Genomic DNA, 17649 nt, shown 5'->3' on the forward strand with positions numbered 1-17649 from the left:
ACAATGCCAGAGTTTAAGAGCTATAGGGAGGCAGTTTTAAAAGGGCTGAGGTGAATGGCAGAGCGTATATAGGAAGAATGAATGTCGGTGGGCGTTAGGAGCTTGTTTCGGGTGTGAGAAGACGGGTCATTTAGTTACTGAGTGTCAGAGAGATAAGGACATTAAATGTTATAGGTGTGGGCAAACAGGTCATGTAGCTAGTGGATGTCGGGGTACCTGTATGAATGTGGTTTGCAGCAACTGTGAAAAGAATGTGCATTATGCTGGGATGTCTAAAGAACAGCATGCAAAGTTTGCTGAATATGAAACGAAGGTAGTGTAGTGAATGTGTGTAGGCGTAAGAGGATGAGTCAGCCTTGGAATTCGGGAAACTAGGTGTTAAGGGGATTCAGTTGGGTAGGTCCCCTAGTGTGTGGGCAGTAAGAGTGATGCATGTATGAGAAGGGTTGTTACATGAAGAAGGGTTCTGGGATAGAGCCCATGAATGCATATGTAAAAGTAAGGTGCAAAGGGGTAAGTTTGGTTGCTTTGATTGATATCTGATGCAGTGTTAATGTTCTTTTTAAGAATGGATGTGATAAGTTGCGGAGTGAGTGTGAGATTGGGAAATGTAAAGGGGAGGTATGAGGAATAGGGAATTTAGGTATTCCTGTGGTGGGAATGTTATGTGAAAGGATAGAAATCGAAGGGGTAGTAGTGATGGATGAAAGTGGCTTTTACATGATCAAAGGAATGAATGATAAGTATGATATGTTGCTAGGGTACAGTTTTTGAAGAAGTGTGGGATGGTGGTCCATCCGAGTGTGAACATGATTGAATTGCAGATGAAAGGGAATGCATGAGGGGAGTTGTACTTGGATAGAAATGGAAGGGTAGACAGTAAGGTATGGAAGGGGGTGGCATTGATTGCAAAAGAGAGTGTAAAAGTACCGCGTGAGGTTGGGGAAGTTGTTAGTGTGAAAGTTGCATGGCCGGGTAGTCTCGGGATCGCCTACGGTGACTAGTGTGAATATGTAGTTGAAGGTGTGGAAGTGAGCAAGTTGGTAAGAGCGAGTGTGCATGTGTACGACAGGGTCTTAGACATGAAGAATTTTCTGGTTTTTGTGGCCTTTTCCCAAGTGCTAGGAAGAAGAGAGTGCAGGTGTACGTGAAGGTGATTGTGTAGGGTTGCTATACACATTGGTAAGTACGGACAACGAAAGGCATATCAGGGTATGGCAGGTGATGACAGGTAGTGTGGAGGAAGGTGATAGTTGGAAGTATGATGAGTTGAGAGAAAGAGTTAGGATGGATGAAAATGTTAGTGATGATGACAGGGGGGCAATTGATGCGGATGTTGTGGAATAGGTGGGGTGTGTTGAGCCATGGAGATGAGGACGAGGATTTTGGAGAGTCTAAGCTTCTGGAAATTAAAATAGTTTTGGAAGACAATACCCTCATATATCAGCATCCCCAACACTTTTCCGAGCCTATTGCACGAGAGATTGAGGAGCAGCGTGATGAACTTGAGAGAGTGGGAGTCTGAGGATGTGTGTCGATCGTAGAGGCATGAGTGAAGTGACTGTGAAGGAGCAATTCCCAATGAATGTGGTGTCTGATTGTGTGTACAAGATGCATGGGATGAGTGTGTTTACCAAATTAGACCTGGTAAGTGGGTATTACCAGATGCCTCTTGAGGAGGGGGGCAGGCCTATTACAGCTTTTTTCAAGTGGCAGTTGCCACTATCAGTTTAAATGTTTGAGTTTTGGCTGGGTTTGATAGAAGGAAGGGACTGTGTTTATAGATGATATTTTGATTGTGAATGAAACTGTTGAAGAGAATATAGAGGTGCTTGAGAAGGTACTAGAGCTCTTGAAAGATGTTGGAGTGAAGTGAAGCTTGAGAAATGTACGTGCTTGGTTGGGGAGGTGGAATTTCTTGGCCATGTGGTGAGTGCAAGTGGTATAAAGAAGAGTGAAAAATTTATGCAAAAGGTAAGAGAATTTCCACGTCCTCAGACCATGTGCGAGTTAAAGGGTTTTATGGGATTCATTGAGTTTGGAAAGAAGTTTGTTAGTGACCATTTGGGGATAGGAAAGCTGCTGACTGAATGGATGGGGTAGAGAAATTGCAGTAAATTGAAGTGGGATGAGCAAATGGAGAGAGCATTTGAGATTGAAAGAGGAGGCAGCAAGGGATATCACCTTGACATTCCTGTATTATGGCAAGGATGCGAGTAGGCTTGAGCTCTATATAGATGCTAGTAAGTTTAGTATGGGGGGATGTTTAGTGCAGTTGCAAGAGGTGAATGGGGAAGGAGCAATTGAGAGTGATAGCGTTATGTGAGAAAGGCCTTTAATAAAACGGAGTGAAAGTAATCGGTGGTTGAGAAAAAACTTGTGGCTATAAGGTTTTGTGTAAAAATATTGAAAGTGTTTTTATATGGGGTAAAATTTGTCACAAGGACTGACCATCAGCCATTAGTGTATATGATTAAGAAAGTGTGAATGCTGGGGTTGTGAGACGATTGAGGATTTGAGTGTGTTTGATTTTAATTTAAGAGTATGTACCGGGCAGTAAAAATGTGATTGTGGATACAATGTCAAGGATACATAGTAAGGGTGATGATCCCATGAAAAGCGACTGGGATCCAAATAAAGCGCTTGAGGGTTTGGTTGTAAAAGAGAGGTTTGTGGGAGATGATGGATTTTGTGAGTGTTTGTTTTCAGCATTGAAAGATTTGGAGCGTAAGGGTCGGGTTGAGGGACTACCCGAGAGTGCCAATGAGCTGCGATTAAAGTTGAGGAGTGATATGCAGAAGGAAAGGGCTTGTACAGAGGAACAAGGCAGGGAAGGAGATGGTCGCGGTTGTTGTTGGCGGTAGCAGAGTTGTTTGGGGTTGAAGTGTTGTTGTATTTTGGGTGGGACAGACCATTTGAGTATAGAGGGAAGCCGACTATAAATAGTGAGCATGGGGTTTTGAGGATTCAGTATGGGGAACACGGTTGTAGTTGGTTAGTCAGAAAAGGGGATTGTGAGTCCGGGGGGAGCTTGAATCAGAAATATGAAAATGGGGAAATAACTGAACAGGAATGTGGGGAGGATGCTTGTGGTATGGATGATCAGGTAGATGCGGCAGTGAATGTGTGTATGCATGGAACCCAAGGGAAAATGGTGACGTTTGTCAGAGTGAATGATAGTGGGTACAGTAGCTTAATTGATACGGGGGCACAGGTTTCCCTGGTGAGTGGGTCAGTGGTAAATGAACTTGAGAGATGCAATTGGGAAGTGAAAAGGCAGTGTAAAAGTGTAAGAATACATGGGTTAGGACAGGGAAGTGTTTTAATATAGGAGCAAAAATGCATTTTGGAAGGAGTGCGTGTGGAAGATTGGCTGGGTGAGTTGGAAGTATATAAGAGGGTTGCAAGATGGTTTGTAGTATGCAAAAATGTAGTATGCTTTTTGCATCAGGAAGGAATGTATGACATGGAAGTGTATGTGCCGGTGTTTTCTGTTGAATCAGCTGTGAGTATGTGTCTGTTGGTCTATGATCGGTTTGGGCATATGAGGAAGAATAAGTTATGGGAATGCATGAGGGAGAGATTGTATGTGCCTGGGTTAAACAAGATTTGTATGGATGTGGCCGTTACATGTGAAGAATGTCAGAGGGGAAAGTATCAGTGTGTGCATGCGAGTCCACCTGTGTTGCGACTGCAGATGAAAGAGCTGTTTGAAATGCTTGTGACTGACTGTGTTTCTTTGCAAAGGACTACAAGAGGACACATGGGGATGATTGTGATGGTGGATCACATGAGCAAATTTACCTATGTGGTTCCCATCAAAGATAAGGGGAGTGAGATTAGATTATGAAATTTTTGGCACATAGCCAAGATAAGATACCTTACCTTACAGACCGTACATCTTGTTCGGGTAGCCCCAGGTCCGTCAGTGTGAGGCACCTCTAATGTCTACCAGAGAGTTGCTAGTACATCTTCCGGTATATTTGGCATCCTCCAATTGTGGATGGTCTGGGATGCAGCTTGGATATTTGTCGAGCTTATTCTTAAACACATCTACGCTCACTCCTGATATATTCCTCAGATGAGCTGGCAACGCATTGAATAGACGCTGCATTATCGATGCTGGTGCGTAGTGGATTAATGTCCTGTATGCTTTCCTTATTTTTCCTGGTATAGTTTTGGGCACTATTAATCTACCTCTGGTTGCTCTTTCTGATATTTTTAGCGCCATGATGTTTTCGGCAATTCCTTCTATCTGTTTCCATGCCTGAATTATCATGTAGTGTTCTCTTCTCCTTTCTAGACTATATAATTTTAAGGATTGTAGTCTTTCCCAGTAGTCAAGGTCCTGATAATGGGCCTGAGTTTGTGGGATGGGAATATGAGGAAATGTTGAGGGAATGGGGTATTGTGCATGTTTATTCTACTCTGTATATGTTCAGTGCAAATGATTTGGCTGAAAGGTTTATTAGGACGTTGACTAAGATTTTGCGAATGATGAGCAAGTGTGATAATGATTGGGATTGGGTGAAAGGACTATCAGGACGTTGACTGAGATTTTGCGAATGATGAGTAAGTGTGATAATGATTGGGATACACATGTAGGGCGTGTGGTGAGGGTGTACAACGCCACGTTGCAGAAGAGCATAAGAATGTCACCCTTTAAGTATGTGTTGAATTTCGAGAGAATTATTAGGCCAAGGTTGGTTTTATCATTGAGTGATCGGGATTTGTGGAAGAGAGCGAATGGGAAGTTTGAAAGTTTCAGGATTGGGGATAAAGTGTTGAAAGAGGTGGTAGAGAGGGGAAGGATGAATGTGAATACGGTAAGAGAAATTTTGGAAGTGGGACCAAATAGGTTAGGTTATGTTTTGGGGAAGTTGCGAGTAGATGGGGCTATAGATGAGGTCAGGGCACACCGTACCAGCTCTGCAGGTGGAGGGATGTACCACAGTATGTTCAAGAGAATGCAATGAGTGAGTGGTTGAAAGTGAATAAATATGAGCCGAGCATCAGTGAGCAAATGGATTTGGGGGACTGGCAGTTAGTGTTGGTTGAGTATGGAAGAAAGTGGAAGAAGGTAAAGAAAGGGAAAAGTGAGGACTGCATGATAGAGGGCTTAGTGTTAGGGTAGAAATGGTCTTTAAGGTGTACAATACAGATAAGTCTGGGGAGGGAATGGATGAGACATACAGTGTATGTGTGGGTTTGAGTGAACAGAGTTTAGTGAGATTTTGACAGGAGGGGAACCAAGTAGTAGAGGTAGTTGACAGTATGAATGAGTCCCTTCAAGAGTTTGACAGGAGTGTGAATGGGGCAAGTGATTTGGTAGCAGAAATATAGGAGATATTGGGACCAGCGTTAGAAGGGGTAGATGAGATAGTTAATGAGATTTGGGAGGACAGTAGCGAGGGAGATAATGTGAATCTGGATGGAAATGGTCTAGAAGTGAATGGTGACATGACTGAGAGTGTATGGGGGCTCTTGAAGAAGATCGAGGGGGTCCAGTATCCAAACATCACTGGGTTTTGAGAAAAGCAATATAGTGTAGATGCTCTGAGAATGTGAGGAGACATTGTCAAATGTAACAGGGGAGGAAATATGGAAGAGTGATGTAGTAGTTGCATTTGACAACGTTCTCAAGGGTCGCTTGTAAGAGAAAAGAGAGAGAAAGGTGAGAGAGACTGTTTGTTTTGTTTTTTTTCTTGTTAGGTTGTTTGTGTTTGTTGGAGGCAATAGGAAGGGTTTGGATGTTTTGTGTATTTGCTACATTGTGTTTTATGTTTATTTGTTGTTGTTTAGATAGTATGGGGAATGTTTGTCTGTGGTTTTCTGTTTTGAGAGAGAGAGAGAGTGAATGGTGTATGGGTAATTAATGAGTGAATTGCTTGTTGGCAAGTGGTTGGGTTTGTCTGTGGACTCGGTCGCAGAGCCTTGAGTCAATCAGTGAAGGCAGTCAGAGTGAGAAGCAGCCAGTCAGTGAGGGTATTCAGTAATCAAGTTTTGTGGTGCTTGTTTGGTTTTTTTGTTTGAGAGTTGGTGTGTAGTTTTGATGCTAGCTTGGTGTTTTTTTATTAGTGAATTGGTGTGTAGTTCTGGTGCTAATTTGTTTTTTTTTTTTTTTTTTTCATGTTGGATGAGCAGTTTGTTGGTGTTGTGTTTTTCGTTGTTCCTGGAGTTTTTTTTCGACAGCCATACCGCGTTGAAAGCACAGCTTATTGCTCTGATTGAGTGCAAGTTTTTCTGGTGAGTAAATGTGTTTGAGATCGTGTTTTTGTCTTGCTGAACCAGGTGTCCTGTTGGTAAATAAAGTAACGTAAAGGGAAAAGTGTGGATGAGGGGAATTTGTATGACAGGAGTGGTTAACATAAATGTGGGGAGGTCTTGCTTGCTTTTTTTTTTTTTTAGCTTGTGATCCTGCCACAGTATTATATTATCTCTTCTGTCTGCTTGGAAAGACCTGTGTTAGACCTCTTCTCTGCAACACAAGCTAGTGGTCTTCTATTCATGGTCCCAGAATTGTGCACTGGAGAAGGAGACTCCTTTCTGGCGCCCGGTCCACTCATTAACGGTCAAGATATCCCAGTGGGTGTTCGACGATTCTGTGGAGATCATAGCCAGATACATTCCAGGCAGAAGGAGTGTGGTGGCTGACAACCTAAGCTGTCGGAGTAAAGTCCTATGTATGGAGTGGTCTCTGTAACAGGATGCAGTGGACAGGCCATTTCATCTTTGAGGAAGACCCTTGTTAGACCTCTTTGCCTCTCACTTCATTCTGGGAAATCTCGATGTTGTTAAGGAGTTTCGAACAACCCTGTTCACCAAGAGAACTCAAACCTGTGACGTGGTATCTTACTCTGGTCCTGAGTAGTAGTCTCACTTGAGAAGGATCAGGGATGTAGGATGAAGGTTAGGAGAATTGGGAATAGACAAATAGATGTGTGGGGTTGCTTACCTGCTCCACATTGGAAAAAACATTTTTTGACAAAATGTGCTCTGTTCTTATGTGCAACTCTCCTATTTCATATGCTAAATATAGGCCTCATATAACATTTACAAGCCAATCTCACTTGGGGAAGCTAACTTCCATGACACATGCTGTACTGACAGATGTCAGACATTTTGAGTGGCCATTGTGGTTACCCATACTAATCATTCCTGCAATATCTCACTTTTTGAATACGCTTACCAATTTGATGAAGATGTTCTAAAAAAAACAACATTTGAATACCAAGGTGGCCAAAAACAGGACAATGGAGTCATCCTATCCTTACCTACCAAAGGGAGGGTAACAGGAAGAGAAGATAGCCTCGTAAACCAGGTACAACTCCTCTATTTTCTTTTCTTTTTTATCATCTGAATGAGCTTAGGCTGCAAACTTTCAGTTGTATGAATGTTTGGCAAAATTCATAAAAATAAATCATAGCAAGAGATATGCAGTGTACTGTAATTCATATGAAGAGCAACTAAACTTTTGCTCTTTTGTTGCATACTAGAAAAAAAAATCTTATAAAGAAATGCAGAGACCTTTTGCTTTTGATTCTTGAGATAAATGTTCAAGGTAATAAGTTAACCCTTAAACGCCGAAGCGGTAAAAATAAAAAACTCCCCCGAATGCCGGAGCCGGTTTTGAGTGAGCGCAGAAGCAGAAAAAATAATTTTTTCAAAAAATCACAGCGTGCTTAGTTTTGAAGATTAAGAGTTCATTTTTGGCTCCTTTTTTTTTTTCATTGCCTGAAGTTTAGTATGCAATCATCAGAAATGAAAAATAATATCATTATCATATGTAAATAATGCGATATATGGTAGCGAAAAAAAAAATTCATACATAATTGTATTAAAATCACGCTGTGCAAGAAACGGTAAAAGCTAAAGAGTTTCTTTTTTTTCGTTGTATTGTACACTAAATTGCAATCATTTTGATATATAATGCATTGTAAAACAATAAAAGCAACACCGGAAAAATATTATCACAAAATGATGTACGAATTCGTAACGCGCGGACATAAAAAAATGTTTTTTTCAAAAATTCACCGTAAATCTAAATATTGTTCTAGAGACTTCAATTTGTTTCAAAATGAATACAAATGATTGAATATTATGATACTGTAAGAGTTTTAACTTACAATTGCAGTTTTCTACCATTTTCGACGAGTTAAAAATGACCAAATGTTGAAATTTTTTTATAAATTTTTTTATATGCAATTATTTCGGAAATTTGAAAAGCTACAACCTTCAAATATTTTTCCTTTTATTCTACATGAAATTGCGCACATTTTCATATATAAAACTCAATGAAATGCCTAATATGAAACGGAGCAAATTTTCCGAGAATGCGATGTACGCAATTCGGAGATTTATGGCGGAGAATCCGCGCGCGGAGGGAAGGAAAGTTTTTTCATAAATTCACCATAAATCGAAATATTGTGCTAGAGACTTCCAATTTGTTGCAAAATGAAGGTAAATGATTGAATATTACTAAAATATAAGAGTTTTAGCTTACAATTGCGTTTTTCGACCATTTTGGTAGAGTCAAAGTTGACCGAACATGGTTTTTTTTCTATTTATCGTGATTTATATGCAAATATTTCGAAAATGAGAAAAGCTAATGGAGGGGTTGCTGTGGTAGTGTTTAACACTCGCCCAGTTCTATACGACACCTTTTATTTAGGTGAGCGAGTCAGAGACTTCTGACATGTCCAATTTAGAGTTCTCTGGTATCATAGCAATATTTTACTAGAAATAGTGCTAAAGAGGACACATTTCACTGGGCGACACGGCTTCCTCGCCCAGAAATAGATTTTTCCTACGTCAAAATCCCTTTTTTTTCATAAATTCACCATAAATCGAAATATTGTGCTAGACTTCCAATTTGTTACAAAATGAAGGTAAATGATTTAATATTACTAAAATATAAGAGTTTTAGCTTACAATTGCGTTTTTCGACCAATTCGGTAGAGTCAAAATTGACCGAAGGTTGAAAATTTGTCACTTATCATTTTTTATAGAAAATATTTCAAAACTGATAAAAGCTAACACCATGGGTTGTTTTTAGTTGTATTGTGCATGAAATTGCGCACATTTCCATATATAAAACTTTATGTAACGGCTAATTTTAAAATAAAATGGTGCAAACATTACCCACAATCGCATGTATGATTTTTTTCGGAAGAGTTACCGCGCGGACGTAAGGAAAAAGTTTTTTCATAAATTCACCATAAATCAAAATATTGTGCTAGAGACTTCCAATTTGTTGCAAAATTAAGGTAAATAGTTGAATATTACTAAAATATAAGCGTTTTAGCTTACAATAACGTTTTTCGACCATTTTGGTAGAGTCAAAGTTGACCGAAGGTTGAAATTTTGGCACTTATCATTATTTATATGGAAATATTTCAACACTGATAAAAGCTACAATCATGAGTATTTTTTGTTGTATTTCAAATGAAATTGCGCACATTTTCATATATAATACTTCATGTAACGGATAATTTAAAACGGTGCAAAAATTATGTCAAAGTGACTAAATAATTTTTGAGATGTGTCACCGATACTTTTTAGTGCGATAAGAAAGAAATTCGCGCTTTCGTGCTTGCGCGCCTGCGTAACGATTGTAAACAAAACAACGCCTTGATCCGTGAACTCCCAGCGTCCCCCAAGGCGCGTGATTCAAAAGTTTTCGGCTGGTAGGCCTATAAGTATTTTTCAGCGAATTTTTAAAAAAACTTTTTTGAGTCGACGTATGGTATGTCCATTCGGCGTTTAAGGGTTAATACTGCTTATAGTGCCACTGGAAGCCCTAAATGCCTGGATTAACTTTCTTAACCCCTGATGGACGCCTTCATGATCTCTGTATAATTCCATCCTGGATACAATCTCAATGACTAGCTCTTAACTTTTTTTTTCCTTTAGTAAGGCTGACCCTACTTTAAGTGGCCACTGTTTCCAATGGTTATACCAAACAAAAGACTGAGAATGAAGTGACTATCTCCAATTCAGCAATCACTTTTACAGAGGTACCCCAATATTAAACTCTAGAGTACAGCCCTGTTAGGGGGTAATGCCATCAGTGCACCTCACGGGGTGCACTGTAGGCATTACTAAAGGCTCTTTGCATCATCCCTTCAGCCCCTAGCTGCAACACCTTTCATTCCTTTTATGATACCTCCAATCATAGTATCTTGCTTCCATTTGACTTTCCACCCTTTCTTAATTACTTCATATGGCAACTGTGAGGTTTTCCTCCTGTTACACCTTTCAGTCCTATCCACTCTCAATTTCCTCTCCAGCGCTGAATAACCTCTAGGTCCCAGTGTTTGGCCTTTGGCCTAAACTCTCTATTCAATTCAATTCTAAAGTACTGGTGTCAGCTGTTTCATTAAACTATACATGCAATGCTGCATGATCCTTTTGTAAACAACTTTTATATATTATAAAGGAAGTATTAATCATGAACATAAAAGTTGGATTTCTTTGGTAACCTTGAATTTCTTCAAGAAACCAGACAGAAGGGTAATAGCTGTTACCAGATAAATTATTTGAGAAGTCTGCAACATAATGATTTCCTGTCTCACCACTAGGCCATAATAATACTTCAGAATGAATTAAAGATTTATTAATTTAAAAATATTTAATAATTAAAGGCTCATTTTGACTGTTCCTTCCAAAACTGCTTTATTGATGGGTGACCCTTTTTAGTGACAACCATATTCCTTTGTTTTTCATCTGAGTATATCAACACCCCTTTGCTGGATGCAAAATTTGATAACAAGGAAAAGTCATGAACGGACATAAAATCTTTGTACAAGACACCTTCTGTGATTTCTAAACGCTCTCTTTCTAGCTCCCACAACTTGATCTGTAAGTAAAGAATTATGTCTCATCATCAGGGCTGTAAAAAAATCAAAATATCAATTATATTAATTTTCCTATACATCACCAATTCTCAGCATCTTTTGCAAAATTGTACTGTTTATTAACCCTTTGATTCATTACTGTGTTTGCTAGTCATCAAAATCCAACCAATGAGTCAGCTATGACGCAATAACATAATTTTCAGAAATTTACATCAAGCAATTTAAAAAAAATGTCATATTTAGATTTTTGAGAAAACAATTAAAATAGTATACAGTATTGCTTCAAAATGACACTAGATTGTGCAACAAAGCATGATTATTGTAACTTAACAGTGTATTATGTAAAGTATAACTTATAACACCTCAACTGTCAACACACACCTACTTACTAAAGTGTTTAACCCTTAATGGACAGATCCCCTTATATGTGTAGCTCATGGTGAGCATCAATATTATGCCCCATCGATTTGAGGGAATTGGGCAGGAAAGTTTCCATTACTTCTATAGGCCATAAATTCACTAATGGCAACTTTATGACTGGCTAAAATCAAGAGGCAGGCAGGGGTTGCTGTTGGTTTCAGTTCTTATCTTTTATGATAGTATGTCAGTTATATTAATTGTAATTTTGCAAGGAAAAGTGGAAAGAAATATTAGAAAAGACATGTATAATCCAAAAGTTACTGCATCTTAAATCTCAGTAAATTTAGGTAAATATTTTACAACAAAAATACTCAGAATTTGTTACAAAAAATAAAATAATCAGAATTTGTTACTGATTTTAGTTCTTATCAGTTTTGATACTGTAAGAGCTGTAATTATAATTTTACAAAATAAAATCAAATTATTTGTGTTAAAGCTGTATATTGATTCTTTTAGCCCGGCTCTTAAGGGTTAATAGGCTGAGGCTCATTCATGGTGTGATCAGTTTCCATCACTGGTAACTCATCCAGCCACTGTGCTGGATCATTACTTGGAATATCATTATGAATTAGTTGGAATTTCCATTGTCAATTTTTTTTTATTTTACAACCACAGAAAAAATGATGGAGTTATTTAAAAAATCTGGTTCCATTCAACTAACAACATTTATACTCTGTTTTTTTTTCATCTGTCCATCCGCCTGTGGTGTTTGTGCATGGTAACACTGCGTCCCAGGCTTTAAATAATATCCTATTTCGAATATTAACAGTGTAATTCACATACAGTAAATTATTAAAACACCTTTCAGTTGCAAATGTACACCCAGATATCCTTTTATTTACCTAAAACTTACACATAGCATAACTATTTAAAGCCCGGGACACAGTGTATAGTTCCCTGGGCAACTGCACAAACTGTTGGTATCCTCTGCCAGTAGAGAGACTGTAACATAGGTAATCCAATAACTTACTATAGATTCTTGGTAATTGTTTTTACAGCTCCAATGGCTACAGTAAAAGCAATTTCCAGACTATGAACACAGTAATATGAATCTCATATTATGGATCACAGCAAAATATGACACTAACTTAGTATGCAATGTTCAAGAGAAATAACTAAATACCTGATCTGCAACGGTTCGAGGTACAACTGAATGCTGTTTATACATTTGTGGATGACAATGCTGCCTTAAGAAACTTATAATCTGTTCCGCTGCAATACCTTTTTGCAGAGCTGACCGTACACTGCCACGAGTAATGGTAGCAACAATCATGTCAGGAAATCTGAAATATGACTAAGTAAATTATGGTTTCCTACATGCAGGGACAGAGAAGAAAAAAACACTCTCAAGACAAAGAAAAAAACACGCTCAAGACAATAAATAATCACTATGATGATAGAACTCATGAAACATGGCACTGACAATGAAAATAACCATCTGGTAAAGTGAATTTATTTAACCTAATCCAATTAGATTACTACATATGCCTAATTTTGCAGTGAGCAGTACCTCCAACACAAAGAACCGACAATAGTTAAATTATCCCCCTGAGCAGCACCTCTAATGGTAACAATGATAATGTCTTTGCACCTGGAAATTAATTTTGCACTCTCAAATCTCCATATTTTGTCTTTAGCCATTCCTTCTGTAGATTTCATTACATATTTACTTCATTTTAATGGTATATTTGCATAATTATTGCAAATTTCCTGTGTAAAGTGTATATTCTTCCTCTGCTGCCTGGAAGTGCCGTTAGTGCCTTGCTACCATCAATCTAGCCTTTCTAGGCAGTGGCCCCCATTTTTACACATTTCACACATTTCCTCATTTCATTCTGTTGTGGATTTTTGTGGAACACATTATTCACTTGTCTGTGGGGGGATGGGGGGGATTTCACTAATTTGCAAATTGTTTCATAGAGCAGTATTCACTAATTATTGTAGTATTTTCATTTTATTTTCATGATTATGTAAATTTTTTACGATAAAAAAATTATTTACTAATTTTCAAATACGTACTATATTAATATTAATGTAAACAGCAAAATATCAATAGTAAAATGCTAAATTAAAATCACACAAAATCACAAAACAGCTTATGTAAACACCTCAGTTCTCTCTCTCTCTCTCTCTCTGGTAATGTAAGATGTACTACTGAAAATTAAATTACTGTAAAGTGTTTTCAGATGACAGAGCATAAGGCAGTCCCCAGTTACCAGTGATCCAGTTTTATGGTGCTTGTCTAATGACATCAATAATGGAATTTTCAGTACCAATCCTTGGTTAATGGCACTGATAACTGGGGATCAATGCTATTATTGCCAATTTTAGGTGATTTTTAATTATTGCCACAGCAATGGGAATGGAACCCCACATCCCTCCCCCCTCTATAACAAGGGACTATCACTCTTAAATATTTGCTAATTATTTTCATTTTATTTTCCAGTCCACATTTATTGAAATACAAAAACCTGTAAATATACAGCATGGAAAAATTAAAAAATAAATGACAAAGTAACAACATGTTTATCTATAAAGGGATTTTGACGAAGGAAAAATCTATTTCTGGGCAAGGGTTCGAGTCGCTACGTGAAATAATCCTAAAGTTCATTATTTCTAGGTAAATGAAACTAACATATACCAGAGAAAAATAAATTCAGGAGGATGTCAGTATAACTGACTCGCTCACCCTAAATAAAAGAGGGTGTCGGTATGGTTTCTGGGGCGAGTGAGACCACTACCACGAACCTCTTGCCATTTAGAATTCTCCCACACCAAAATCCCCCTCCTGAAAGAGCCGCTCCACAGTCGGAGACAGCAACTACTACTACTATGCTATGCACCACGCCGACTGCAGCGCCTCTGGTGGTCATCCTTGTCGTTAGATGCCAATCTTGGGCTGCAGGGCGGGACATAGGGGGGGATTTCACTGGGCAACACGAACCCTTGCCCAGAAATAGATTTTTCCTTCATCAAAATCCCTTTTCTGGGCTCAGTTCGTGTCGCTACGTGAAATAGTACCAGAGAAATAGCACAAGATTGTAAAATAAAAGTGGAAGGTCTCAATAAAACTAAGAAGTAAAACAAATAAATATAATGTTGTTGAGAACTTACAAGTTATCATACAGATAAAGTTAACTTAAAGTAAATAAACCAGACATATAGTTAACCTTAAAATTAAACTTATACTAGTTATGATAACTTAAACTATATTAGTGAGTTACAATGCACATAGGGAAGATTACTCACTAAACTTATAATTATTATTAATAAATGGTACATTAATAAATGTCGGTGTGCTACCCTAGTATAAAAATAAGGGGAGCAACACCAATCAGAATCATAATATTTACAATAAAGTTGTGGGTGCCCCTAGCAAAAAAATAAGGGACACACCACTATAAGCATTATCTTAAGCAGCTAAGGCTAAAGGACCATATAGAGCATAACGGTAGGTTAGGTGAAATATTAGTTGAGGCAGGTAGAAAGGAGATCTGGATCTTCAACTACAACTACTGTGCAATGTCAGGAGAAACTATGTTTCCCGCTGCCACTGCCGGAAATTTTAAAGATTCCAAGGACTTCAGATAATGACGCTTGAAAACTGTCGGCGATTTCCAGCCAGTATACTTTTTTAAATTGTCAAAGTTCATATGCTGGAAGTAATTAATAGAGGTGGCTACTGCCCTGATGTCATGGGCTTTTGGGAATGATTCAGGGTTTGCTTGCTTAATAAAGTTAAGGATCTGCTGCCTAATACCCTTTATTGAGATAGTGCCACCTTTTTCCCTCATGAAGAGGGGGCCTGAGGATCTAGAGGATGTCCTAGACAGAAAGGCTCATAAGGTCATCACTGGACAAAGAGAAGGGTCTTGAGGAAGAGGGATGACTTTCCAAGGGGCCCACCTCATCAAAGGATCCTCATTTTTTGCCAGAAAACTACGATCTGGGGAAAGTAGAACCTCTCCTGAAGGGAGGAATTCTACATGTCCCGCATCTCTGGAAAGAGCCGACAGTTCTGATAATCTAGCTCCTGAGGCCAGACTCAGTAAGAATAGCATCTTTCTTAGTAACATTATGAATGAGCAAGAAGTGTTGTCAGTGTCTGAGGCCAGTTTGAGGACATCATTCAAAAACCATGATACTGAGCTAGGTCTTTCAGAAGGTCTGAGCCTAGCACAAGCTTTAGGAATAGACGTAAAGTAAGAGTCTGTTAAGTCTATTTGAAAACCCAACTGAAAGATTTTCTTTAAAGCTGATTTATTAGTGGTAATAGTGCTAGCTGCTAATCCTTTTTCAAATAAAGACCTGAAGAAGGATATAGCTGAATTGACTGTCATGGTTGTGGTGTTTGTCTCCTTCAGGAAAGATGCTAACTTCTTAACAGCAGCATCATACTGTCTCAAAGTTGATTCCCTCTTATCTGATTCTAAGAAAAGAATATTCTGAGGATCGATATCTGCATCTTTTTTAGCCGCAAACTTCATGAAGTCCATAAAGTTAGGGTTTTGAGAATTCCTGAGGAAGCGAACACAGTCCTCATTTGTACTGACTGAGATAGTTTGGGATTGGGAATCCGTCGAGGTCGAAGACCCAATTCCAGAGGCAGAGGGTACCAGTTGCTCTTGGGCCAGTTCGGGGCTACTAGAGCTACTTGTCCCTTGAAAGTCCTAAGTTTGTTCAGTACTTTCAATCGAAGATTCACTGGAGGAAAGATGTATATCTTCCTCCACTGATTCCAATCTATGGACATAGCGTCTGTGGCATAAGCCAGAGGGTCCAGGTTGGGGGCCACATAGCAAGGGAGCTTGTGGTTTGCTTGAGATGCGAAAAGATCCACCTGAAGCCCCGGAACACTCTGGTGTATCCACTGGAATGACTTGTTGTCCAGGGACCACTCTGATTCTAGAGGAACTGATTGGGACAGGGCGTCTGCTATCACATTCCTTACTCCCGCCAAGTGGGTGGAGGATAGATGCCATTTGTACTTGTTTGCTAGGGAGAAAATGGCTATCATGACATAGTTCACATGTTTTGATTTGGATCCTCCCCTGATGATGCAATGTACTACTACTGCGCTGTCCAAGACCAGTTTTATATGCGAGTTCTTTGGTGGAAGAAGCCTCTTCAGAGTGAGGAATACTGCCATAGCTTCCAATACATTTATGTGAAGCTGGCGGAACTGACGTGACCAGGTTCCTTGAACTTTCTTGAACTGAGAATATCCGTGTGGATAGTCAACAACGGAGGAGGATGTTGAAGAGGAACTCCGTCCATGGATGGAGATGATTGCGAAGAACTCGCAGGATTACTGACAACTTGTCTCGAGATTTGACATTTGCCCTTGAGCGCCAAACTCGATTTATGTCTTTCAGCCTTGCTTTTAACCCTCTTACGCCGAAGCGGTAAAAAAAAATTGTCTCCCGTGTGCCGGAGGTGTTTCAGAGTGAGCGCGGAAGCGGAAAAAATATTTTTTTCAAAAAATCACAGCGCGCTTAGTTTTCAAGATTAAGAGTTCATTTTTGGCTCCTTTTTTTGTCATTGGCTGAAGTTTAGTATGCAACCATCAGAAATTAAAAAAATTATCATTATCATATATAAATAATGCGATATATGATAGCGCAAAAATGTTATTGTTATAATACAATTAAGTTTGTTCATACTTACCTGGCAGATATATATATAGCTGTATTTTCTGACGTCCGACAGAATTTCAAACTCGCAGCAACACGCGGGGCGCCAGGTGGTAGTACCCATTCCCGCCGCTGGGAGGCGGATTATCAGGAACCATTCCCATTTTCTATTCATATTTTATTCATGACCCTTGTCTCCTGAGGGGAGGAGGGTGGGCACTGTAATTATATATATCTGCCAGGTAAGTATGAACAAACTTAATTGTATTATAACAATAACATTTTGTTCATGAAACTTACCTGTCAGATATATATATAGCTGAATCCCACCTTCGGATGGTGGGAAGAGACAGAATAGGATTTTTTAGGAAACTTAAATTAGTAAATGATGTACTTCTTGGTTCCTTACCTGTAGCAAAGTAGACTCTTTGATTACTGTCAATTAAGCCTGCTTCTGCTTTTATCAGAGTTGCCAAGCCAGGTGTATACGACTTGTAAGTGCTGGTGCACTTCTGGATGCTCTGTCAACGGGGACGTGACCTCAATGCGACAAGACCATCGAGCCAAACATATGGGAGTAACACAGCAACCGACCACCACCTGACCAACTAACCAAAAGACCCCTGACAGTTAAACTAAAGAATGGGAGATTTCCACAGAAGATCTCACCATCAACCAAAAACACAACAATAAAACTAACCTAAACTAAGCTAAGGGATAGGAAGAGAGCTACCTTCAGC

The 17649-nt window shown here is 39.0% G+C and overlaps 1 protein-coding gene across 3 annotated transcripts in view; it reads right to left on the bottom strand.

The window, feature by feature from the left end:
- Positions 1-10599: 10599 nt before the first annotated feature.
- The window catches only part of LOC135220779 (general transcription factor IIH subunit 4-like), a 143557-nt gene continuing 136507 nt past the window's right edge, over positions 10600-17649 (bottom strand). For all 3 annotated transcript variants that reach the window (XM_064258253.1, XM_064258252.1, XM_064258251.1), the window contains 2 exons: positions 12400-12559; positions 10600-10858 (listed from right to left, as the gene is read on the bottom strand). In XM_064258253.1, the coding sequence (XP_064114323.1) occupies positions 10646-10858; positions 12400-12559 (373 nt within the window). In that variant the 3' untranslated portion in view covers positions 10600-10645. The remainder of the gene's footprint in view (positions 10859-12399; positions 12560-17649) is intronic.

This window comes from Macrobrachium nipponense, chromosome 2 (genome assembly GCF_015104395.2).
Source record: "Macrobrachium nipponense isolate FS-2020 chromosome 2, ASM1510439v2, whole genome shotgun sequence".
Taxonomy (NCBI): domain Eukaryota; kingdom Metazoa; phylum Arthropoda; class Malacostraca; order Decapoda; family Palaemonidae; genus Macrobrachium; species Macrobrachium nipponense.